General features: G+C 42.2%; 1 protein-coding gene across 1 annotated transcript in view; it reads right to left on the bottom strand.

The window, feature by feature from the left end:
• The window catches only part of IPO11 (importin 11), a 565,426-nt gene that overhangs the window by 237,526 nt on the left and 301,936 nt on the right, over nt 1-25,964 (bottom strand). The window contains exons 25-27 of the mRNA XM_040421326.1: nt 7,247-7,354; nt 5,714-5,827; nt 1,386-1,507 (exon numbers count right to left, since the gene is read on the bottom strand). Coding sequence (XP_040277260.1) covers nt 1,386-1,507; nt 5,714-5,827; nt 7,247-7,354 — 344 coding nt within the window. The remainder of the gene's footprint in view (nt 1-1,385; nt 1,508-5,713; nt 5,828-7,246; nt 7,355-25,964) is intronic.

The raw sequence follows: 25,964 nt of genomic DNA, 5'->3' as shown, positions 1-25,964 counted from the left end.
TGGCTCTCTAGTGTTTTACTAGCACTAATCTCTCTATGCCTCATTTGAAAAAACAAGTAATTGACAAGAGGGACACATTCAAAGATCAGAAGCACAAAACAGTAATCATGACAAGATGCATAACTGAAGTCCCTGATACTATACATCTTCAGTTAGCCACGGACACTGGATGAAAGTTGGCTGTAACAAAGGATTAGCATTCACAAATTCAAAATGGACAGATTCCTTCCAAGCAAATGTATAGGAAAGGAGATCAGCCACTGAATATTCATAATAAACATTTCCATTCACTGGCCGAAAAAAGTTAAATTAATTAGACATTTTTAAAGTGTTTTAAAACTTTTCATATAATCTTAAAGGGGTTCTCCAGTCCCATAATGAAATTTCATTTTATATGCCCAGAGTAACCCCAACCACTGCATATTTTTGCTTCATATATACGTTTTTCATGTCAGTCCTTTCCATTCCCTGTTCTCAGAATCACTGCATCCTGGCAGGATGTTTACATGCAGAACTTCCTGTTCTCATCAGCTTCCTGCTGGATTTTGTAACCACACTCCGCTTGCTTTGCTATGTAAAGTTTCACCAGGCTTGCTTTGCCTAATTAATATGGAGAGGGAAGGTCATGACTACTGCAGAGGGAACAGTGTGGCAGGTAGAGGAAACCCTGTGAAACATTACAGAAAAATGCATGATGGATTTGGTTAACAAACCCAGTAAGAAGCTGATGAAAACAGGAAGTCCTGTATGTAAACATCATGCAACATTTAAAGGGGTTCTCTGATAATGAAATTTCCCCAAACACTGCACATTTTAGCTCCATATACTTTTTTTTCATGTCTGCACTTTCATGAACTTTTATTGTGCCAGATGGTGCTCCTGCAAGTGTCCAGGAGGCGGAGCTTCATTCTGAAGTGCTCTTTGAACTGAGCTGCTTCACAGGCCGTCACCTCTACTCTGAGTAGTGGCTCTAGTAGTCTCATGTTTGGATGCTACTCCTGGTATTCAAAGCAGGGGGAGGGGTTGAAAGGCATTAATCTCCCCAGCCCCTACCCAGTGAAGTCAGCATTTTAGCATGGTCAAAACTGACAGATTTAATTTAAAAACCTAAAGTTAATTGAGTTTCACACTGGATCTTCTCCTTCTCAACAAAGGTTCATTGGGGGGGGGGGGGGGGGAATACATGTTACTATGAGTGATATATGAGTGAATGATATCTTTGGAGCCTCATTTGCAGCAATGTCCAGTGCTGCTAAGTTGATTTATACATAGGGGTCAGGTCAACAACAGCATGGCTGCTCCAACAGTATTCTCAGTTTTTCAATATTTATCACCCCCTCCCACCCCAATGAAGTAGTCATCTTGCACAGAAGAAAAACACTTACCTGTTAACTGTGGGCAGCAAAGAAACCAAAGCGAGAGCAGAGAGCTTCCGCCTCTCTGGCTGTGTAATGTTGTCCATCCTATCCACCCACATTTCAATCATATTTCCAAGAATCTGGTCGGCCTGCAAAGAAAGCTAAATGAGCTCAGAAACGTCTTGACGGTAGAGTGCAATAAACAGGAAGAAAAAATTGTGTTTCCAGATCAGCCATTGCCACCTGGAAGGATGTGATAGCGTCATTATACCGGCAGTAATTCCTGGGAAAACAGGTACAAGTGTTTTCTATCACAGCCTTGGGACCTTCTCCTTGTAATCACTTCCACCGAATGTAAACAGAACTAGTTTCCCTGAATGCTGTAGTGCACTTATGGGGCTTATCTTAAAGTGCTTCTGTCACCCCCCATTTAGCAATTTTCAGTATCGGACATTAGCTATTTGCTAATGTCAGTTGAGTCCATATATATCACTCTTACTTCTTAAAAAATCGTACTTTTATAATATGCTAATTACTTCACTACCAGCAACTTGGGCGGTTACTTGCTGGTAGCCGCCACATCCTCGGACTATAAACATGCCCCCTCCTCCACTTGATAGACAAGGCCAGCGAGCGCTCTCCTCCTCCCGTTGGCCCTCGCTAACGAGGCTGAAAGCATTCATGCTGCAATTCTTATTTTGGTCACCAGATGGCAGGCCATGATAAGAAATGAGCAATATTCAGTTTAAATCGCATTTTAAAAACCCTGATAGAACAACATTTTTAATTAAAAAACATAATTTATAGGCTCAGATATGAGCCTCAATCATCACAAGAAAATAAAAAAAATGTTAAAAAAATATATATAAAAATAAAAATAAAATAAAAAGTTTAGATCAAACCCCATTTTGTATAATTAAAAAATAAATACCTAAATAACAATAAATATAAACATCATGGGTATCACCATCACCGAAAATGCCCATACTATTAAAATAGAAAAAAAATAATTTCCAATACGGCGAATGGCATAACGAAAAAAAGGGTCAAAATGGCCGATCTGCCATTTTTTCATTGCTTCTCTTACCCCAAAAAATTAAATAAAATGTGATCAAAAAGTCAGGCACACTCCAAAATAACATCAATAAAAACGACGGATTGTCCCGCAGAAAATGAGCCCCTAAACAGCTCAATAGACATAAGTATAAAAAAGTTATGGGTGATGTAATATGGCGATGTCAAAAAAAAATAAAAAAATTATCAAAGTTAAAATTTATTTTTACGCTTTTTAGACATGTAAAACGTATACATATGGGGTATCGTTGTAATCGTAGTGACCCATAAAATGAAGGACATGGGTCAGTTTTGCCGCAAACGAAATATCGTGGGAACAAAACCCGTCAAACGGTGGAGGAATTGTGTTTTTTTTCCAATTCTGCCCCATTTGGATTTTTTTTTACAGCTTTCCGCTACATTTTATGTCATAATTAATGGTGGCAATAGAAAGTACAACTTGTCCCGCAAAAAATAAGCCCTCATACAGCTATGTGAACGGAAATCTAAAAAAGTTATGGCTCAAGGAAAATAGGGAGGAAAAATGAAAACGCAAAAACGAAAAAACCTCCGGTAGTGAAAGGGTTAATAAAGGCAGCATATTGGAATCACTGTCTATGGAGCAGTCTTTTCGGGACTGAGTATATTTAAAAGCTTTTTGTTTTTAAGGTTTGATTTTTTTTTGGTATAAATTAGCAGTAAATGAGCTCAGAAATTGTCCTGACGGTAGAGTGCAATAAAAAGGAAAACAAATTGTGTTACCAGATCGTCATTATACCGGCAGTAATTCCTGGGAAAACAGGTACAAGTGTTTTCTATCACAGCCTTGGGACCTTCTCCTTGTAATCACTTCAACTGAATGTAAACAGAACTAATTTCCCTGAATGCTGCAGTGCACTTATGGGGCTTATCTTAAGGCACAAGTCGAAAATCGAAACCTGATCATTTCAAATATAAGTCAGAAAATGTAACTTCATTGCAAAAGTGTACAGCACTGGAATACACTGCTTCTAGATAGATGTGACTTGAAGGTACATACACAGGTATTGGAAAATATACAAATGCTATATAATTTAAAGGGCTTGTCTCACTTCAGCAAGTGGCATTTATCATGTAGAGAGCGTTAATACAAGACACTTACTAATGTATTGTGATTGTCCATATTGCCTGCTTTGCTGGCTTGATTTATTTTTCCATCACATTTACGACCACCCTGCAATCCATCAGCGGTGGCCGTGCTTGCACACTATAGGAAAAAGTACTGGCCTCTCTGGTGGCTGACCCTGTGGGAGCTCACATAGGCTGGTGTTTTTTTCTTATAGTGCGCAAGCATGGCCACCTGGATTGCAGGGTGGTCGTAACCATGGAAACGAGCAGTGTATAATGTGATGGAAAAATGAACCCAGCCAGTGAAGGAAGCAATATGGACAATCACAATGCATTAGTAAGTGGCTTGTATTACCTTTCTCTGCATGATAAATGCCATTTGTTGAAGTGCCACATCCCCTTTAACTCTTAGTTCACCGCTTAGATCAGTCTTCAGAGAAGACAGGCTGCCTGCACACTAAAAGGGGTTGTGCAGGATCCTAAAAATGTCATTTAACTGTGTAAACCTCGTTTAGTCGCCTACACAGCATAATAATGTATCTGTCTCCGTGTTCCTGCTGAGCGTCACTGTTTACAACCTGAACTTCCAGGTTGTGGATGTAGATGAGCAGCAGCCACAACACGTCCCATTGTGCAGTGTGCTGCAAGATCAGGTAAAAATATAAATGCCCACTACACCCTTCCCTGAGATAAAAACTCTGCCCACTACACCCTCCATCACCCCCTTGCTGACTCCTCCTAATGTTTCCTCCCACACAGCCTCTATATGACAAGCAGTGGATTCCACCTACCCTGCTTGTGGATTGAGAGCATTGACCAGCCCATTCCAAGATCACGTGGGTCTGACATCACAACCATTCGGGCGGGGATTCATAGGAGGCCTGGTCGTGATGTCAGAGGTAATCCAGTGTCCACAGAGGGTACAGTCACAAGACCACTCTCCCAATCTCCGGAGGAGTGCAAATGTATTAGTAAGTTGCAGGACCTGGCAGGAGAGGCACAGGGAAAGGGGAGAACTTCTACCCGGATAACTCTTTTAAGGATCGGACAACATAGAAGTCTATGGTGAGGGGAGGGCAAGAAGGAAAAGAGAGGGGCTACAGCAGACAGGCCGAGGCAGAAAGACTGACAGAGAGACTGCTGCTGGTTTGTATGTAATTTACTGTTAATTATCTTCTGGATTAACATCAAAATTGCCTAATTCTGCCATTCAATGTTCCTCACTAATGCTGCTGCTTCTGAGGTTGTGCTATAGAGCGTTTTTAACGTTAGAATTTTGCGGTATAAATCAGCAGTACATGGGAAGATATAAAACTCTGCATAAGAGACAAGGGGCATCATCATCACTTCCTACCAGGCTATATGTTTAGACACCTTGTAGGTTCCCACTAAATCTGTCTAGAATAGTATAGCATACAGAAGACAAGGAGGTGGGGAGAAGAGGGGGATGCAGCTGCAATTTCTCACCCTCAGTGAATATCCTGTTGTGAGACGGGGGTCAGAGCAGCAGAGGGGAATGTTATTGGACCAGAGCACACAGCACAGCTCTACCATCATACCAGGTGGAAGAGACCGCAAGAGAGAAAATGTACATTTACAGAAAACAGCAGAAGGAAGGAAAATACCCAAAATATTCAATGATGTTTTCTTCTTTGTAAAAATAGGTGCAATTATTCACACTTTCAGTTATCTCATCTGGCAGGCTGTTGGTGAACAGCAGTAGCCGGCTAGGCTGGATCCGGTGAACTCTGGTAGGCTGCTCTGTGTCGGAAAAAGCCTGCCAGATCAACAGAGGTGAACCTACACTAAGACTTTGTAAACGTTATGTCTACGGGCAGCTTCAGGTCCAAATATATGGTATCTTGTTTCTGTTTGCAAAAAAGCTTCACGCACATGCTTGTATTACAGATCCAAAATCTATGGGCTCATAATACACCTCCATACAGATTTCATTGAGGCAAAGAGTTTTCTCACAAATCCCTACAGAATATGTAAGAAAAAAAATGGTGGCAAGCTCCAACTCATATCGTTTTATTGATCAATTCTCCCCGAACAATGCTATAGTTGCTGCACATCTCAGAAGCTTCTTTATCATGTCTCGGTGAAGTTACTGGTTCCAAGATTAATGTACATATTCATGACGATTCGCTTGACCAAGCCCCCTTATGTTAGATACTTGTATATCCAATACTAACCTCTTGACTGTATTCCTGGGCCATCTGATTTAATAATGAGGAAAAGCAAGCTTGGTTCTGCAGAAGGACACGTCCAAAGACACCAAGGTATGTAGCCATAACAACTGGATATCTCTAGAAGTTCACAAAAATGAAAAAAGTTTACAATTTGAATAGATTGCATATGTAGAAACACAAGCATAGTGGTACAATAAGTCCTTGAAAGGCTAAAGAAAAGAAAAACAAGAAATAGACGGCCAAAAGTTGAAAATGGAGCTGTTGCCGTCCAAAAAGTCTGCGTGCAGCTCATCCCTAACTACTATATGTGTGTGTACTTATAGCAAAGCCACATGTGAATAAAGCTGTCTCAGCTACGACTTGCTGTAGGAGGGAGTAATTAACGACCAACCACTAAGGGGTTGTTGACACATAAATTCCATGTTCTAGAGCTCTATGGCTGGTCTATGGCCAATGGCGGGCGCACCTGGCACACAGCTGACAAGCATTATTACGGAGAATGCATGTTAGCAGTCACTGTTTATGGGAGCAATGTGGTGTCAGGCACTGTTATGGGAGGCATTGCCGCTTTCATTACTATGCAGACACTGTGGCAATGGTGTTGACATTTTAGGCTTTGTTCACATCTGCACTGGGGGCTCAGGAGCCTTTGTTGCAGATTGCGTAAAAAATGTTGGACAAAATAGCACAGCATGCAGTCCATTCTGTTCAGTAAGAGGACGGATACCATAACAGAAAACTGATGGACCCCTTGACAGTAAAGGTGGTCTGTTGGGTGCAGCTGGTCTCCGTCAGGTGAAGGATCCTCCACTACTGGTATTTTTTTACTTTGCTCCCATGGCAGAAAGGAACAACACAGATGTGAACAGAGTCTTAATGAGCTACTCGGCCATCTAAACATTAGTGGATGCATGTGCTAACCTAAAGTGGGTGATGTGCTGCATACAAGGACTCAAAAATATATATGTGGCAAATCTACAGAACAGTTTTGCAGCTTAAAGAAGCACTCTAGAAAAAATATTTCTTCTTGCCTATATAGTGAACTATAGCATATTAATAAAGAATAATGTGGAGGCGCTTGTGTATGCCAGTTTTAGTTGATAGGCCATTTATGGGTTGTCTACCATCTTGATTGCTTCTTCCTCTCATATCTGGTTCCCCTAATGCAACCTACATTTCCCACCATGCCTATAGCTTTGAAGAGATGGGGGGGCGGTGGTTCACAGTTTCATCAGAATACACTTGCTCTGCTCTGAGTCCTAAGGGCAGCCAGTGATAGATCAGAGGCGTAAAACTGCTGTCCCGAAGTCATCCTGCAGAGTCTTCTGTGATTACTGTGTGATGCAGCTTCAGCCTTCCTCTCCTGCTTACTGCTTGTGATATGCTTTTCCCTGTTAGTTGTTGTACAAAAAGCAGGAGAGTAGTGCGAAGCTGCATCCAATGGGAATACACTGGAAAGACGTCAACCATTAGATTTAACGGTAGTTTGGGGAATTCAGTCACTATTACATCAACACAAAAAAAAAAAATGATTACCTCTGAAAACTTATTTCCATCAAGAATGCCTCTGAAAACTGGTGGCAGCAAAGCATGAAATATCTGTGGGCAGACATCTGGATTCACCATGAGAGCATTCTCCACAACCTAAAAAAAAGGAGCCATCATATCTATTATAATAACAAGTGGTGCAAACAAATAACTATACATCAACTACTATAAAGCAATACAAACTAGGCAAACAAGTCAACAGAATACAACCAGCAGTTCATTCTCTTATATTACATTGGAACAGATTCACTGGGGCCCGAATTGTGGCTCCTAATGTGCCAAAACTCCTGCACAAATGCATTGCACCACATTTATCATATATCTGAGATACTTTTTGTGCCTTGCTAGAAACATTCAAAAGTGCCTAGAAAATAGGGTTGTGGTTTTAGAGAGCCATAACATGGCTTCAGACTGCTGGGACCCTCAGTAATCATGAGAACATCCGAAATTAATAGAGCGGTCATTCAAGCATGCACACTAGCCGACTGCTGTACTTGGCTGTCTCTGGCAGTCCCATAGAAGTAAAAGTAGCAGCAGGACGCATGCTCAACCTGCTGCTCTGTTGTTCGTTTCAAAGGACCTGCGGGGAACAAGGCTCCTGTTCTCATGATTGGTAGGGATCCCAGTAAGATAACTTGATATCACTGAAATATTCCTTCAATTCCATGTTTTTTGGTGCAAAATGGTATAAGTAAATCAGATTTTAGTTGGTGTAAGACAGAGAAAAGTGTGTAACTTCTCACAAGATGCATCAAATCTATTACACTACACGAACAAATTTGGCGCGTCTTCTTCATCATCATTAATCTGCTCCATCATATTGTACATTAAACCCTTCGTGACCTCCGTCATATATGTAAATCAGAACTTGCGTCTTTAAACATGGCGCCGGCTTAGACCCGCGGCACATGTATCAGGCTCATTTGAAATGTGACCACGGCATCTGAGCAGTACGGTAGTGGAAGATGCGGGCTTCCGCAACATTCGGGGAACCTGTTACACTGTACTAATAGCCCAAAGCCTCAAGCAGACTTCGGCAGCTATTACTGAAATGTACCAATATGGGCCACTAGGTGGCAGCACTGTATTGTAACACTGAAAATGAAGTGTTCAATGATGGCTATATAGCCATTAATGAACGCAATGGGCCATCTAATGATTGCCAGTTATATATATATATATATATATACACACACACAGTCAGGTCCATAAATATTGGGACATCGACACAATTCTAAAATTTTTGGCTCTATACACCACCACAATGGATTTGAAATTAAACGAACAAGATGTGCTTTAACTGCAGACTGTCAGGTTTAATTTGAGGGTATTTACATCCAAATCAGGTGAACGGTGTAGGAATTACAACAGTTTGCATATGTGCCTCCCACTTGTTAAGGGACCAAAAGTAATGGGACAATTGGCTTCTCAGCTGTTCCATGGCCAGGTGTGTGTTATTCCCTCATTATCCCAATTACAATGAGCAGATAAAAGGTCCAGAGTTCATTTCCAGTGTGCTATTTGCATTTGAAATCTGTTGCTGTCAACTCTCAAGATAAGATCCAAAGAGCTGTCACTATCAGTGAAGCAAGCCATCATTGGGCTGAAAAAACAAACCAATCAGAGAGATAGCAAAAACATTAGGCGTGGCCAAAACAACTGTTTGGAACATTCTTAAAAAAAATAAGGAACGTATCGGTGAGCTCAGCAAAACCAAAAGACCCGGAAGACCACGGAAAACAACTGTGGTGGATGACCGAAGAATTCTTTCCCTGGTGAAGAAAACATCCTTCACAACAGTTGGCCAGATCAAGAACACTCTCCAGGAGGTAGGTGTATGTGTGTCAAAGTCAACAATCAAGTGAGCCTCACAAACAGGAAGGCCAGATTAGAGTTTGTCAAATGACATCTAAAAAAGCCTTCACAGTTCTGGAACAACATCCTATGGACAGATGAGACCAAGATCAACTTGTACCAGAGTGATGGTAAGAGAAGAGTATGGAGAAGGAAAGGAACTGCTCATGATCCTAAGCATACCACCTCATCAGTGAAGCATGGTGGTGGTAGTGTCATGGCGTGGGCATTTATGGCTGCCAATGGAACTGGTTCTCTTGTATTTATTGATGATGTGACTGCTGACAAAAGCAGCAGGATGAATTCTGAAGTGTTTCGGGCAATATTATCTGCTCATATATTTAGCAAACAGCTTCAGAACTCATTGGACGGCGCATCACAGTGCAGATAGACAATGACCCAAAGCATACTGCAAAAGCAACCAAAGAGTTTTTAAGTGAAAGAAGTGGAATGTTATGCAATGGCCAAGTCAATCACCTGACTTGAATCCGATTGAGCATGCATTTCACTTGCTGAAGACAAAACTGAAGGGAAAATGCCCCAAGAACAAACAGGAACTGAAGACAGTTGCAGTAGAGGCCTGGCAGAGCATCACCAGGGATGAAACCCAACGTCTGGTGATGTCTATGTGTTCCAGACTTCAGGCTGTAATTGACTGCAAAGGATTTGCAACCAAGTATTGAAAAGTGAAAGTTTGATTTATGATTATTATTATGTCCCATTACTTTTGGTCCCTTAACAAGTGGGAGGCACATATGCAAACTGTTGTAATTCCTGCACCGTTCACCTGATTTGGATGTAAATACCCTCAAATTAAAGTTGACAGGCTGCAGTTAAAGCACATCTTGTTCGTTTCATTTCAAATCCATTGTGGTGGTGTACAGAGCCAAAAATGTTTTAGAATTGTGTTGATGTCCCAATATTTATGGACCTGACTGTATATATATGTTCAAATCCCCCCTTTTTTCCCAAAATCAAATACTTAACCAATGAAAAAATATAACAAAATACACATCATGGTCATTGCCACATGCAAAATGTCTGTACTACTACAATATAACGATATTAATCCCATATGGTGAATGGTGTAATTGGAAAAAAAAAGAAAAAAATTAAAATGGTCCATTCGCCATTTTTTGTCACTTCAACTCCTCTAAAAATTGTATGAACAGTGATGAAAAAGTCACACACACTTCAAAATGGCATCACTGAAAAGTATGAAAAGTACAGATCGCCCGGCAAACAATCATGTCAGAGCGGAGAGGAGGTAGGCTTGGGCACTAAAAGGAGGCGTGCATTGGCTCCTTCGTATGAAACTAACGCCCATCTGGGCACCTTACTTGGCTCATTTGCATACCAAACAAACTGTTTTTTCAGAAGATCGAAAACACCAATCGCTGAAACATAGGTACACTTGGGAATAAGGTACTATGTGCTATGAGACAATTGCTTTACTTCAATAGTCATAATATATTGGGCACCACGGTGGCCCAGTGGTTAGCACTGGTGCCTTGCAGCGCTGGGGTCCTAGGTTCAAATCCGACCAAGGATAACATCTGCATAGAGTTTGTATGTTCTCCCAGTGTCTGCGTGGGTTTTCTCCAGTTTCCTCCCACACTCCAAAGACATACTGATAGGGACCTTAGATTGTAAGCCCCATTGAGGACAGTTGGATGATAATGTCTGTAAAGTGCTGCGGAATATAGTAGCGCTATATAAATGCATAAAATAAATAGGTGACAGATTCCCTTCAACAGTCACATTACATTTCACTGCATAGCACCTGGTTGGGCGGTGGCATAGTGAGACCAAAATGTCAATGGCCGCTTCATTCTAGTGGGGTTCCTGGCAGTAAGACTCGACAGTCCAATTTGCACTGACCAGACAATGATTTCTCCAGCCACGGTCCCTCTGTGGCACAGCCCTAATTCATTCGACTAGTATCACCTCCAAATGATAGACAACACATTTCCCTTTAAACAAGGATATGCACTGAACTGATCAAGGGGTCCTGATCATCAGTCGGGGGTTACACACCAGCTACAACATTTTGTACAAACTGAACAAAACCTTTATCAGATGCTAGATTCATAAAGGAGGGAGAAGTAAATGAAATTTACATTTTTTCCGACCGGTGAACAGTATAAAACAGGAAGGGATCTTCGCAGTAAAGCAGCTTCCCCACACTAGATAAATAACAATAAACCTTTCACCTTGGGATGGGCTTTACTCTGGGAAGAAATTGTTTAAATTCACACCTAAGTAGGTTTAACTTATGGGGCTCGGGAAAGCATTTATATCGCAGATTAATAGAAATGCCTTTGGTCGAAAGAATTCAATTTGAGGGCATCCAGCGGCTTATACATTTAACAGATTGAACGCGTTCATGTTTGAAAACAATAACAATGGAATAATTCAGCTTCCGCAGAAAGGGACTTCTTTCTGTAAGTAGTAAATGCAGGTCGGGTGAAGGAAGAGTTTTCCTCCATAAGAAAAGTGGGGGGAAAAGTTTTTTCTATTCCACAAATAAGAGACTGTGCACGGTCTGTAAAGAAAAAGAGACATCTACACAAGTGAAGGAGGTATCCGGCGCTCTACTTCAATTAAAAATTTCTAACTGGATCACTTGTGGATGCTAACTAAACCATGATTTGGAGTAAGGCCGGGTTTACATCACCGTTTAGTTTTCCGTTCTTCTGATCCACAAAAGAACAGAAAAATATATAAAAAGAAAAGAAAAAAAAAGATCCTGTATGTTAAGCATCCGTTATGTTCATTTTGAATCCATTTCCATTTGAGATCTGTTATTTTAGACTGAAAAAGTCCTACACGAAGGCCTAAACCGCGCACCACTCTGCACTTATGTGGGAATTGTTGCTTAAAGAGGTAGTGTCACGAAACACATTCTACATTTTTCAAACCAGCACCTGAATCTAAATACTTTAATAATTGCATGTAGTTAAATATTTTGTATAGCCACCGAGTTATTTAATCCAATGTATCTATAAAGCACCACCTGCTGTTTGTTTGTATTTTGTCTGTCTCACTTTGCTGATCGATTGTGCTCAGTTTAAGGGTCCATTCACACGTCTGTTTTTTCTTTCCTGATCTGTTCCGTTTTTTGCTGAACAGATCTAGACCAGATCTGGACCCATTCATTTTCAATGGGTCCTGGAAAAAAACGGACAGCTCAATGTCTGATTTTTTTCAGGACCCATTGAAAATGAATGGGTCCAGATCTGGTCCAGATCTGTTCAGCAAAAAACGGAACAGATCAGGAAAGAAACAACGGACGTATGAATGGACCCTAAGGCCCCTTGCACATGACCGTATGGCTTTTTCAGTATTTTGTGGTCCGCAAAAAATACGGATGACGTCCATGTGCATTCCGTTTTTTGCGGAAGGGAACAGCTGGCCCCTGATAGAACAGAACTATCCTTGTCCATTATGAGGACAATAACAGGACATGTTCTGTCTTTGAACGGAAATACAGAAACGGAAGGCATACGGAGTACCTTCCTTTTTATTTGCGGATCCATTGAAATGAATGGTTCTGTATACGGAACGTAAATGAAAAAAAAACGTTCATGTGCAAGAGGCCTAAGGGTCTGGCTACATGGGAACATGTGTTGTGCGACTTTTACATTTCATCTAATGAATTTCAATAGTGTCGCTACGGGACAAGCTATGATTAAACAGTCGCAAAGAATCCACCCAAGTTGGATTTTTCTGCAACTGTCACGTCGCAACATGTGGCATGTCACATTGCGACACCATTGAAATACATTATATCAAATGTTTCACGACTTTCATGTTGCCATGAAGCCTTATCCCTTTGAAGCCGGAACCTAAATCTTCAACTGCTACCCGCCATATGTTCTGTTGTGGCCGTTACAGGGAGAGAGCTGCAGCAGAAAGGACATGCGTCCTAAACTGCCAAGCTGAAGATAATCTAACAGAGCAATAGGAGCAGTGAACGGGGAGATCTCTGGATCCATGTGAGGTACAGGGCTCGTTCTAGCTTTGTTAGAAAGGTATTTTTACGTACTATATGCTGTCTGATTTTTATTTTTTCATCAATCATGTCATAACCCCCTTAATTACGTCTACATGAAGTTTGGTGAGCTGAACAAGTCCATATATATATATATATATATATATATATATATATATATATATATATGACACATTTTGGAATCTAAAATATATATCCAGGTATTTTAAGAATAAAATGGTTAGGAAAGACAATGAAATGCTAGAACTGGAGTACAGCGCATCTGGGAATCCCACAGTGAATGAATGGAGCAGTGGTGCCACTCCTTTCATATCGGGACATCCATTCTCGTCATTGACAGGGCTGCCAGTGGTCGAATCCCCATCAGATACTTCGCTCTTATGCTGTGGACTACTTGACACACATAATATAATGGAGAGGCAGCTACAATCTATGGATTACTCAAAAAACCCAGCACACAGCAAATGTCTCTTTCTGTAACTCTAATAGAGAGGTGGCTGTCTCTTTGTAGTATCACACTAGGAAATGGTGGCTGTAAATTGGAAAACTGAGGGTAAAGGCATCCCTGTCCTCCCAAGAGTGGTACCACAGGTATTTATGGCATAGTCTATCGATATGCCATAAATGTGTGAGATGGGAATATCCTTTTAAATGGTATATATAATGTACATATACCGCCCTAACATACAGCTCTGCTAACGTAAAGACACATTCACACGCATCGAGAAAGCAGGCAATTATTGGGAAGTAGCAGTAGCCAATGCTCGTCCTCATACAGATTCATTGTTTTGGTGATGTGCGGCACTTTTACACGGGTCTATAATCGGGATCAAGCATTCATAGTCCAACAATTGTGCAGTTTAAATCCAGCATTAGTTTTCTTTTTAGTCCTATTACCAATCAGGAAAGTGGGCAGCCCTAACCTAAGTGGTGTATTACAACAGTACTGCAGTGCTGACATTAAATACATGAAACCAGGATGCTCAGGATAAACACCTGTAGAGCTAGAGCAAGGGTACTTTGGACTATCGACATCTGGCCTTATTGCAACAACGCAAAGCCATCAACTTTAGTGCACTTGGAAGGGTTAACTTGTACTATGGTTTATACTGTTCTTTACACTTATACTGTTTTTTATTGTTGAAATGCATTTTATAAGATTATTATAATTTATCCTGTTCATTTGCACCGTTATTGAACTACATCTGCATTGCACTATGAAAAGGGTTAATGCACAGCCAGCTAATACTGAGAGACTTTAGGACTTTCTATCTATGTACTGAGAAGTTAGAAATCTTCCACAGTTACTATAAGTGACTATGTAAAGTTATGGAGGGAGAAAAACTAGACACACTGACCATGTGTTTACTTCTGAAGACTAGTTTATGTCTGGAAAAAACACTTAGCCATTCCCATAAACTTGTACTGAAACTCTATACAAGTCTACAACAGGCTGAAATTGCAACATTATTTTTGTTAAGGGGGTTTATCTTCACTACACCAGTCCCACTAGAAGGTTCTAGTTCAGCTAGAAACTTTATATTAAGAGAGCAGTCAGAACCCCTAGTTGTCTGTAGGACCAGTGTTTAGTAGAAGAGACTCTGCCAGACTACAGAAGTGTCTGGAAAAACGACTTAGTCCTTCCCATAGACTTGTACTGAAACTCTATACAAGTCTATGACAGACTGAAATATCAACAATGTTTCTGTTTAGGCTATGCATCTCCACTACACCAATCCCACTGGAAGGTTCTAGTTCAGCTAGAAACGGTATATTAAGAGAGCAGTCAGAACCCCAAGTTGTCTGTAAGACCAGAGTTTAGTAGAAGAGACTGCACAAGTGACCGGAAGAAGACGATGAGATAGGGATACCATGCCACAGACCCTGGGACACCAGCACTTTAACCAGAGGGTCAGCCTTCTAAAAGAGAAAGAGAGAGAGAGAGAGAGGAGGTAGTTGCTAAATCAGGCCTTTTCGAAGCACAGAGTCTTCTTTTGGCAGGGAGGAGATTGGAGAAGCTAGCTCAGTGCCTTACCTGTATTGTTTTGCACATGAGATCATCCAGTAAAGAAGCACACTGATTCTAAACCTATTTCCCATTGGGGTGCATAGCACTTTTCTATCCTCTCTGGAACGCAGCAACACCTGGTGACACCTCAATGGTGTCCGGGGGAGCCAGCATACCGTAGAGAACACCCCAAACCCAGTTACTGCACACCATTTTACTGAGAAAAAGAGACATTACACAATAACATAGTATAAGAAAAATCTTAGCGCATGTCATAAATGAAAGAGGAAAAACATCCATTTAAAGGATGCTTTAAAATGTTGGCACAATACACAAAACCAAAGAGGAAAACTTAGATAATGTAATTTTGCAGTCTATTTAGAGCATGGGCACTGTGTTGTTCTTATCTGCAATACCCCAGGAACATGCAACCAACATAATATTCAGAACAGAGAAATTACCATTAGAACAAAAGATGGGTAACAAGTGATGCAAAAATACAATGAGCATTAGTAATCCATCAGAGTTTATATTTAGTGTGTGATTGTTCCAATTCATATAATCTCCTAACTCAAAGCCCACAAAACATCTGTGCTTTGTTCCCAAGGCTGGATCTTCAATGATGACAGCTTCAGAAGAAAACTATATGATTAGCAAACTGTGCAACTAGGAACAGATGTCCCTTTCCATTAAGCGATCTGCGATGCTGCATGATAGGAAAATCCCGTATTACAGCATAAGATCGGTGAAAATGATTATACAGTAAATATTGCACAGTGCAAGACATTAAGAATTTGCATATATTCTGATCTTTGGAATCATGTTTATTTTGGCTATATTTATTAAAGGGGTTATGTCATGATTGATCTAAAAATTAAAATCAGATATAATATCGTACATGACAATTTCATTCTAACAAAGCTAGAACCAACCCTGTAGTTCTTATGGACTCAGAAATCTCCACATTCATTGTTCCAATTCTTCTGCTAGATTTATTTCAGGCTGGCACCTCTGGGGGTGTGTCCTTTGTGCTGCAGCTCTCTCCATGTCATAGCTCGGGGAGTATGTCTTTTCGTTTGTAACTCCCTGTAACAGTCACAGCTTCTAATAGATGGCTGGTGGCAGTTGAAGACTTAAACTGAGCCTGTGCAACCAACTCAGGAAAATAACAAATACCAGGTGGCGCTATACAGATACATTTTTATTGAATAACTCAGTGGCTATACAAAATTTTCGTTACATGCAATTACAAAAGTATTCAGAACCAGGTGCTGGTTTGAAAAATGTTTAATATTTTTCATTCCACAGAATCCATCATTCACAATAGGGGATATCACAGCTTATCTACTCCCTCTTGATACCCCACACTGATAACAGAGCATGCTTAGACTGATAAACTGATCTATGAAGCACAAGGAGATATGTATAAATATACATACTAGAGTTATGTACATCTCGATCTAGCTTCTTGATTTATAAATTTTTGTTCCATCTTATTATTTATCTGTCTTAGAGCTACAACCTCCTTCTCTAATTTCTCAACAGAGTGCTCCAGAGAGGGGATCCTTATTTTCTCCAGCTCATCACGTATTACACTGACATCAGTTCAGATCGAGAAGAACAAACATAAGGTGTGTAGGGATCCCAGAACGGGAAAAAGGGGATAATTGTATCTAATTTATTGAGCGATGGATAAAGGAGAATTGTAAGGAGGGTACTCTCTCCCCTTTTGTTTGCTATCGAAAGAGCACATAGGGTTCCCACAAAAAAGAGGGTCCCAGGGGATTACCCCAGACATATGTTGGTGAAATGTTTACTTGCTAAGGATCGGCATACAATACTGTCGGATGCTAGAACCTCTGAAAAATTTCAGACACATGGTGAAAAGATAAGACTTTTCCCAGATTATTCAGCCGATACAAATGCACGCAGAAAAAAGTTTATAACCGCAAAAAAGAGATTAAGGGAAGCAGGTTTGAAGTATAGTTTACTCTTTCCGGCAAAATTAAGGGTGGAATACAAAGGAAGGGTTGAATTCTTTCAGACACCTATAGAGGTTAACGAATGGGCGGACGGGATGGGTTTCTGAGGGGAGGGGGCGGTGGGGGGGATAAGGAGCCATTATGCTAGGCAATGGAGCTGCCTCGACTGCTGATCAGCAGAGGGGAAGCTATTCAGAAGGGGGGGGGGGGATTTTGGAGAACAGAGAGAGGGGGTGTGGTTTTTCTTTTTGTTTTTTTTCCTTCCCTCTCTGCTAGATGGTTAAGATACTCTCATTGAATGTAAGAGGTTTGCAAGAGAGAGTAAAGAGATACGCTATCCTTGAGTGGATGAAGAGGTTCCTGCCAGCCATCGTTTGCCTCCAAGAGACACACTTAGACAAAGAATCCTTAAGAGATGGATAGTGGAAGGGTATCACTCGGTATACACTACTTACTCCAGAGGGGTCTCAATTTTGGTACATGATAAGATTAAATTTGAGTGTGTTGCATACGAGGCGGACGACTGTGGTAGGTACCTCTTCTTACAATGTAATATAGAAGGGGTTAAAACGGTAATCGCAAATATATATATATATAACACCACCATATAAGCCAGAAGTGTTGTATGAGTTGCATAGATTCATGTTGTATAGACAAGAATGTATAATGATTGCGATAGGAGATTACAATGCTGTAATGGATCCACTCCGGGATAGAATGTCTAGCAGAGGGGGAAGAATACAAAATGTAGATTTGTTTAAATTGGCCTTGGAATTTAACTGGATTGATGTTTGGCGCTTTCTGAACCCGGAAGAAACCATGTATTCCTGTTATTCTAAATCACATCAAACGTGGTCAAGAATAGATATGGTTTTGGGAAATAAAAATGTAATGTCCCAAAATAGGATTAAGATAAAGTATTTGCCTATGGCCTTATCCGATCATAGTGTTGTGGTAATGGAATTGGACTTGAACTGAAAGCAAAACTTGCCAATGTTTAAGTTCAACCCTCATTGGTTATCATTAATCTCAGATAAAGAAAGTATAACGGTGGAGTTAAAACTTTTTTTCCAGGAGAACAATAACTCCGCTAGTAGATTGATAGTCTGGGATACTGCCAAGGCATATTTAAGACGATGGTTGTTTAAAAGGGTGAATTATTGGAAGAAAACTACTAAAGAAAAAGGGAATTTACTGGAAAAAAAATTAGAAGAAGCAAGACTAGTATCTATAATGAACCCTACTGAAAATAACAAGAAGAAATGGGAGGATAAACATGAAAAGCTAAAAATATATCAGTTAGAGAGAAGTAGTAACGAATTGTTTTTCCAAGGGTTTCGGTTAGCCTCAGAGGGAGAAAAGGTTGGTAAAATTTTAGCAGGTATAGTAAAAAATCAGAGAGGGAAATCATGGTTAGGGGCAATTAGAGATAATACGGATGAAATAGTCAGCTCACCGGCAGGAATTAAAAAAGTTTTTGTGGATTATTTTCAGGAACTTTATAAGTCTAGGGTACAATACTCAAAAATAGAATTGGACCAATATTCATTTATTTATTTATTTTTTCCTATTTAGATCAGATTGTTCTGAGAGAGATATCTAAGATGCAAAAGGAATATCTGGAAAAATAAATATCTATTTTAGAAATACAGGAGGTCTTGGGTACGGTGAAACCTGCAAAAACACCAGGATGTGATGGACTCCCTTTTGAAATATATAAGACCTTTGCGCAGGTCTTAATTCCAGAATAAGGAGCGACAATGTGTGAGGCCCAAAAAATAGGTGATTTACCAGACTCTATGAAAGAAGCAATTATTACATTGATTCCAAAAAAGGGAAAAGAATAACTAGACCCCGGTTCATATAGACCAATATCTCTGCTAAACATGGATGTTAAAATTTTGGCAAAGGTTTTGGCAGGTAGGCTTTCTAAGGTGATTAAAGGTATAATCCATGAAGATCAGACAGGTTTTATACCCGGGAGAACGATATATTCAAATATAAAAAGGTTGTACCTTAATATTGAAGCTAATAAAACAGAAATTGGTGAGAAAGCTATACTCTCACTGGATGCCCAAAAGGCATTTGACTGTATCGAGTGGGAGTATCTATGGGCAGTTTTGAAAAGGGTTGGCATAGGGGATGGATTCATAAGATGGATTCAACTTATATATTCCAATCCGAGGTCTAGGGTGATGGTGGATGGGAGTTTGTCCCTGCCTTTTGCCCTCTATCGGGGCACTAGGCAGGAATGCCCTCTCTCCCCATTACTATTCGCTATTGCAATAGAGCCCTTGGCAAGTAAGTATAATAAGAAATTATAAGGAGTGTAAAGGTTTTCAATACGTTGAAGGAGACAAAAAATTATTAATGTATGCTGATGATATCTTATTATTTATGGACAACACTGAGGACCAGTTTAATAGAGTATTAGATATACAGTGGCGGAAATAATTATTTGACCCCTCACTGATTTTGTAAGTTTGTCCAATGACAAAGAAATGAAAAGTCTCAGAACAGTATCATTTCAATGGTAGGTTTATTGTAACAGTGGCAGATAGCACATCAAAAGGAAAATCGAAAAAATAACTTTAAATAAAAGATAGCAACTGATTTGCATTTCATTGAGTGAAATAAGTATTTGAACCCCTACCAACCATTAAGAGTTCTGGCTCCCACAGAGTGGTTAGACACTTCTACTCAATTAGTCACCCTCATTAAGGACACCTGTCTTAACTAGTCACCTGTATAAAAGACACCTGTCCACAGAATCAATCAATCAAGCAGACTCCAAACTCTCCAACATGGGAAAGACCAAAGAGCTGTCCAAGGATGTCAGAGACAAAATTGTAGACCTGCACAAGGCTGGAATGGGCTACAAAACCATTAGCAAGAAGCTGGGAGAGAAGGTGACAACTGTTGGTGCGATTGTTCGAAAATGGAAGGAGCACAAAATGACCATCAATCGACCTCGCTCTGGGGCTCCACGCAAGATCTCACCTCGTGGGGTGTCAATAGTTCTGAGAGAGGTGAAAAAGCATCCTAGAACTACACGGGAGGAGTTAGTTAATGACCTCAAATTAGCAGGGACCACAGTCACCAAGAAAACCATTGGAAACACATTACACCGCAATGGATTAAAATCCTGCAGGGCTCGCAAGGTCCCCCTGCTCAGGAAGGCACATGTGCAGGCCCGTCTGAAGTTTGCCAATGAACACCTGAATGATTCAGAGAGTGACTGGGAGAAGGTGCTGTGGTCTGATGAGACCAAAATAGAGCTCTTTGGCATTAACTCAACTCGCTGTGTTTGGAGGAAGAAAAATGCTGCCTATGACCCCCAAAACACCGTCCCCACCGTCAAGCATGGGGGTGGAAACATTTTGCTTTGGGGGTGTTTTTCTGCTAAGGGCACAGGACAACTTATTCGCATAAACGGGAAAATGGACGGAGCCATGTATCGTGAAATCCTGAGCGACAACCTCCTTCCCTCTGCCAGGAAACTGAAAATGGGTCGTGGATGGGTGTTCCAGCACGACAATGACCCAAAACATACAGCAAAGGCAACAAAGGAGTGGCTCAAGAAGAAGCACATTAAGGTCATGGAGTGGCCTAGTCAGTCTCCGGACCTTAATCCAATCGAAAACCTATGGAGGGAGCTCAAGCTCAGAGTTGCACAGAGACAGCCTCGAAACCTTAGGGATTTAGAGATGATCTGCAAAGAGGAGTGGACCAACATTCCTCCTAAAATGTGCGCAAACTTGGTCATCAATTACAAGAAACGTTTGACCTCTGTGCTTGCAAACAAGGGTTTTTCCACCAAGTATTAAGTCTTTTTTTGTTAGAGGGTTCAAATACTTATTTCACTCAATGAAATGCAAATCAGTTGCTATCTTTTATTTAAAGTTATTTTTTCGATTTTCCTTTTGATGTGCTATCTGCCACTGTTACAATAAACCTACCATTGAAATGATACTGTTCTGAGACTTTTCATTTCTTTGTCATTGGACAAACTTACAAAATCAGTGAGGGGTCAAATAATTATTTCCGCCACTGTAATAGATAAGTTAGTTTTTTTTCCTGGTTTAAATATTAATTGGGGGAAATCCCATATGATGTTATTAGGGAAGGGGCAATCACAGAAGGACTCAAGGGTGCATGTGCTTGAGAAACACGAGAGTTTTAAATATTTAGGTATACAAATCTCCGGAAATATAGAAGAATATGAAAAGTTAAATGTACTCCCCTTAATAAAAAGAACTTAGAACTAAAATACACATTTGGAAAAGATTACCGTTGTCAATTCAGGGTCAGGTAAATTTTATAAAAATTATTTTTCTTCCAAAAATACTGTATGTTCTACAAAATGCCCCAATGAGGTTGCCGAAGAAGATTTTTAAGTTATTGGATAGTCTAATGGGGGATTTTATTTGGAAAGGTGCCATTCCTAGGTTAAAGAGAGAAGTGCTTCAGCTCCCAGTAAGAGAGGGTGGATTAGCTGTTCCCAATTGTTTTTTTTTATTATTTAATAACACAATATAGTCAGATAAAGGGAAGTTTGAATGGTTTGGTGGGAAGGGAGGAATGAATTAAAATGGGGTGGAGCGGGGAAATGAATCACTTAGAGGTATTGGAGTCAGGTACACTGGGGAAAAATACCTGTCACGGCCACGGTTCTGGCCGTGACTCCTTGGGAGCCGCATACAGTTGCCCGCGGTTTGGGTTGTTGTTTCAACCGCAGCTTGGGGCTTGATGTTCTTTGCCTCAAGTGCGGTTGCCGCGGACAACAGGAGTGTGTGCGGTCCCTTTGGAGTTTGTGTGTCTGTATGTTATGCACGTTGTATGTTTGGTGTGCACTAACATCTTCCCCTCACTGTGGTTGCCCGTGGCAACGTTTAGTTGTGTACATGTGGTGGCAGTGTCCCGGCCTTCGGGCTGACTCCCTGGACACGTGTGCCACCCATGTCGTTGCTTGCGGCAACAACCACAGTGTGTCTCGGGTTTTGGACACTTCTATTTTAAGTGTGTGTTTCCCTTCCCTGGTGCTGGAAGGGTTAATTCTCCTTCCTAGAGTGTGTGTGCACTGGGTGTGTCCGTTTGTGGGTGTGGCTGCCTGGGCTATAAAGCCTCAGTTTAGACAGACTTCTGAGGGGTACTCCAGCCTTGTTTGCTGGAGGAACTCTCCTGGTCTTTTCCATCTGCCAGTGTGGGCCACCCTTGTGATCATAAATTGTGATACTCTATGTTATGTTATGATCTGTTGATTTGTTCCTGTTGTATATTTGTGCAGCTATGGATCTGGGTTCCTGTGTGTGGTTGTGTGTTTGCTGGGTTCATTGAATCTTGTCTGGACTTCAGCTTGCCTGCACAGGGATCCAGTCAGCAAGGCTGTGGCAGGTAAGTGGAACTAGTTCACATTACCTGCCATATCCATAGGACTGTTTGTGTTCCCCCATTTTCCCAACAGCTTGGCCGTTGAGACTCCTGCTCCTCCGTGCCTAGGAGGAGTGGGGCGTCTTACTCTGACTCCTAGCGCAGGGACCGGACGGAGGGTGAGTTAGGGATCCGAGGTTCCTGCGCATGGGTCCTCCTACCTTTAAGGTCGGCCCATGCAGTTAGGAGTTAGGGTCAGGGTAGGGACGCTGTTAGGAGGTGACCTGCTCCCTATCCTGTTCTACTGGCCGAGTAGGCCATAACATGACCAGGCCCTACACGGCTGAGGATTTCCCCCATCCTCAGCCGTGACAGTATGATCACAATGGCTCCTCACGTGGTGTTCCCTCGAAAGAGGGTAAAGCATGCACCGCTATCTGCGGATGGGGTGCATGCGCGTTCTCCGGAGGGAGAGCGTTATGGGGCTCACCATTTACGGCGCGGTGAGTGGCATTCCCCGCCATTCCCAGCTCACCGTTGTCCGTGTTGGTGTCCCCTTTTTGTTTGTCTTTCCCCTCCCCCCCTCCCATTGTTTCTTATGCCTCACCAACTTTCCCCTTTTGTTGTTGGGAGGGGCTTTGAGGGGTGGGAGTATGCATTCCCTCGAAAGAGGGTGTAGCATGTACCGCCGTCTGCGAAGGGGTACATGCGCGCTCTTCGGAGGGAGAGCGTTCTGGGGGTTTCGCCTCTGATGGCGCGGTGAGTGGCGTTTCCTCGCCATCCCTTCACCGTTGCCTCGTGTGGCGTCCCCCTGATTTTACTACCCATGGTGTGTGTCTGGTATGCGGTATGCATACCTTCGAAAGAGGGTGCAGCATGCAGTGCCATACCTTTGTGGCCTGCATGCGCGTTCTCCGGAGGGAGAGCGTTCCTGGGGGTTCTCCGTTAATGGCACGGTTGGTGGCTTATTCCCCGCCACCTTACCTTCCGTGTCCGTGTTGGGGATCCCTCGTCCCTCTCCATGTTCCCATCTCTGGTCGTTTGCTGGCAGCACTCCGTAAGTAGTCCAGCTGCGTGCTGGTTAGGGGTGTCTGCTGGCAGTGACTGGAGTGGGGACGTGTGTGGAGAGTCCCTTCGTCCATCTCTCAGTGGTTCTTTCCCCTTTGTTGCTGGTGCGGGCTGCAGTCCTCGTCGGACTGGCTAGTGTGAGCCGGGAGAGGATGCAACTGACAGCGACCCCTTTTTAGAACCGGCACTGAGAGTGGACGTCCCCTTCTCCTATCCCCTTGTCTGAGTCCCTCACGTATTTTTTTTGGTGGGGGGGCTTTGAGGGGTGGGAGTGTCACGGCCACGGTTCTGGCCGTGACTCCTTGGGAGCCGCATACAGTTGCCCGCGGTTTGGGTTGTTTCAACCGCAGCTTGGGGCTTGATGTTCTTTGCCTCAAGTGCGGTTGCCACGGACAACAGGAGTGTGTGCGGTCCCTTTGGAGTTTGTGTGTCTGTATGTTATGCACGTTGTATGTTTGGTGTGCACTAACATCTTCCCCTCACTGTGGTTGCCCGTGGCAACGTTTAGTTGTGTACATGTGGTGGCAGTGTCCCGGCCTTCGGGCTGACTCCCTGGACACGTGTGCCACCCATGTCGTTGCTTGCGGCAACAACCACAGTGTGTCTCGGGTTTTGGACACTTCTATTTTAAGTGTGTGTTTCCCTTCCCTGGTGCTGGAAGGGTTAATTCTCCTTCCTAGAGTGTGTGTGCACTGGGTGTGTCCGTTTGTGGGTGTGGCTGCCTGGGCTATAAAGCCTCAGTTTAGACAGACTTCTGAGGGGTACTCCAGCCTTGTTTGCTGGAGGAACTCTCCTGGTCTTTTCCATCTGCCAGTGTGGGCCACCCTTGTGATCATAAATTGTGATACTCTATGTTATGTTATGATCTGTTGATTTGTTCCTGTTGTATATTTGTGCAGCTATGGATCTGGGTTCCTGTGTGTGGTTGTGTGTTTGCTGGGTTCATTGAATCTTGTCTGGACTTCAGCTTGCCTGCACAGGGATCCAGTCAGCAAGGCTGTGGCAGGTAAGTGGAACTAGTTCACATTACCTGCCATATCCATAGGACTGTTTGTGTTCCCCCATTTTCCCAACAGCTTGGCCGTTGAGACTCCTGCTCCTCCGTGCCTAGGAGGAGTGGGGCGTCTTACTCTGACTCCTAGCGCAGGGACCGGACGGAGGGTGAGTTAGGGATCCGAGGTTCCTGCGCATGGGTCCTCCTACCTTTAAGGTCGGCCCATGCAGTTAGGAGTTAGGGTCAGGGTAGGGACGCTGTTAGGAGGTGACCTGCTCCCTATCCTGTTCTCCTAGCCGAGTAGGCCATAACATGACCAGGCCCCACACGGCTGAGGATTTCCCCCATCCTCAGCCGTGACAATACCACAGGAAATAGAATATTGAATTCAATGGAGTATATATGGGAGGAAGTTAAAAAAATATTAGTGATTAATGGCTATTTGCAGTATACACCGATTTGGAAAAATATTAATTTAAAGGAATTGCAAAAGATTAGGATTTATAAAAACTGGGATAAAAAGGGAATGAAATATCTAGGTCAAGTATTTGAGGAAGATTGTCACAGTTGGTGTTGCAGAAAACTAGAAGTCACAAATAAAGATCCAACTGACTTGATCCCAAACTAAGGAACATATGGGTGAGCCCTACAAAAGCCCTAGAGCTCTCCCTGACTGCTCAGCCCATGCAAAGATCTTAATGATAGAAAGTTGCATGCCCCCTGTAACGGAACGCCTAGCACCCCGACCGGGTACCTCCGTTGATAGTTGCTCCTAGTGCTTCCAGAGGACTCCAAGCACTCCACTTGACACCGTCAGCACTGCAGACCCCACGAACCGCCGAAGCCTGGTCGAGGTCTCGCCGTCTCCTACCCACCCTGGACCTACGACAAGGCTCCAGGCTCCAGTGGGTGAACCTCTCCTAAATGCAGAGAGCAGGAACCATGAACAAGCTCTTACAAGAGCTTATACTCAGGGGAGTATTGTGATATAGCAATCCCCAAGAGTGTAGTTATCCCATTCCCCAAACATGAGCCAAAACTTCATGAAGGTATAAAAACAGGAACTCTTTATTTTAACACACAAGCATTTTATACACATCTTCCAACAAGGTCACCACCCACAGGGTTTTGTAAAAACAGCCAATAACCACGTACAATACACTCAGACACTCCCACACAAAATCCTCCCCTCTGCCCGTGATAGAATTACCTCACACTGGGTTGATGCAATCATCACAGGCAGGCGAATACACAATATCCTCTGTCCTGGAGACAACCGAGAAGTAATTCAATTACCTCTCAGGACAAAGGACATCGCCAATACACACAGAGAGACAATGGAACAGACCTCCCTACTCAACGTATACCATGTCCCACCCTTTTCAATACACAGACATTTAACATCCCAAAATGGC

This window comes from Bufo bufo, chromosome 2 (assembly GCF_905171765.1).
Source record: "Bufo bufo chromosome 2, aBufBuf1.1, whole genome shotgun sequence".
Lineage (NCBI taxonomy): Eukaryota > Metazoa > Chordata > Amphibia > Anura > Bufonidae > Bufo > Bufo bufo.
This window is presented reverse-complemented; position numbering and strand designations above follow the sequence as displayed.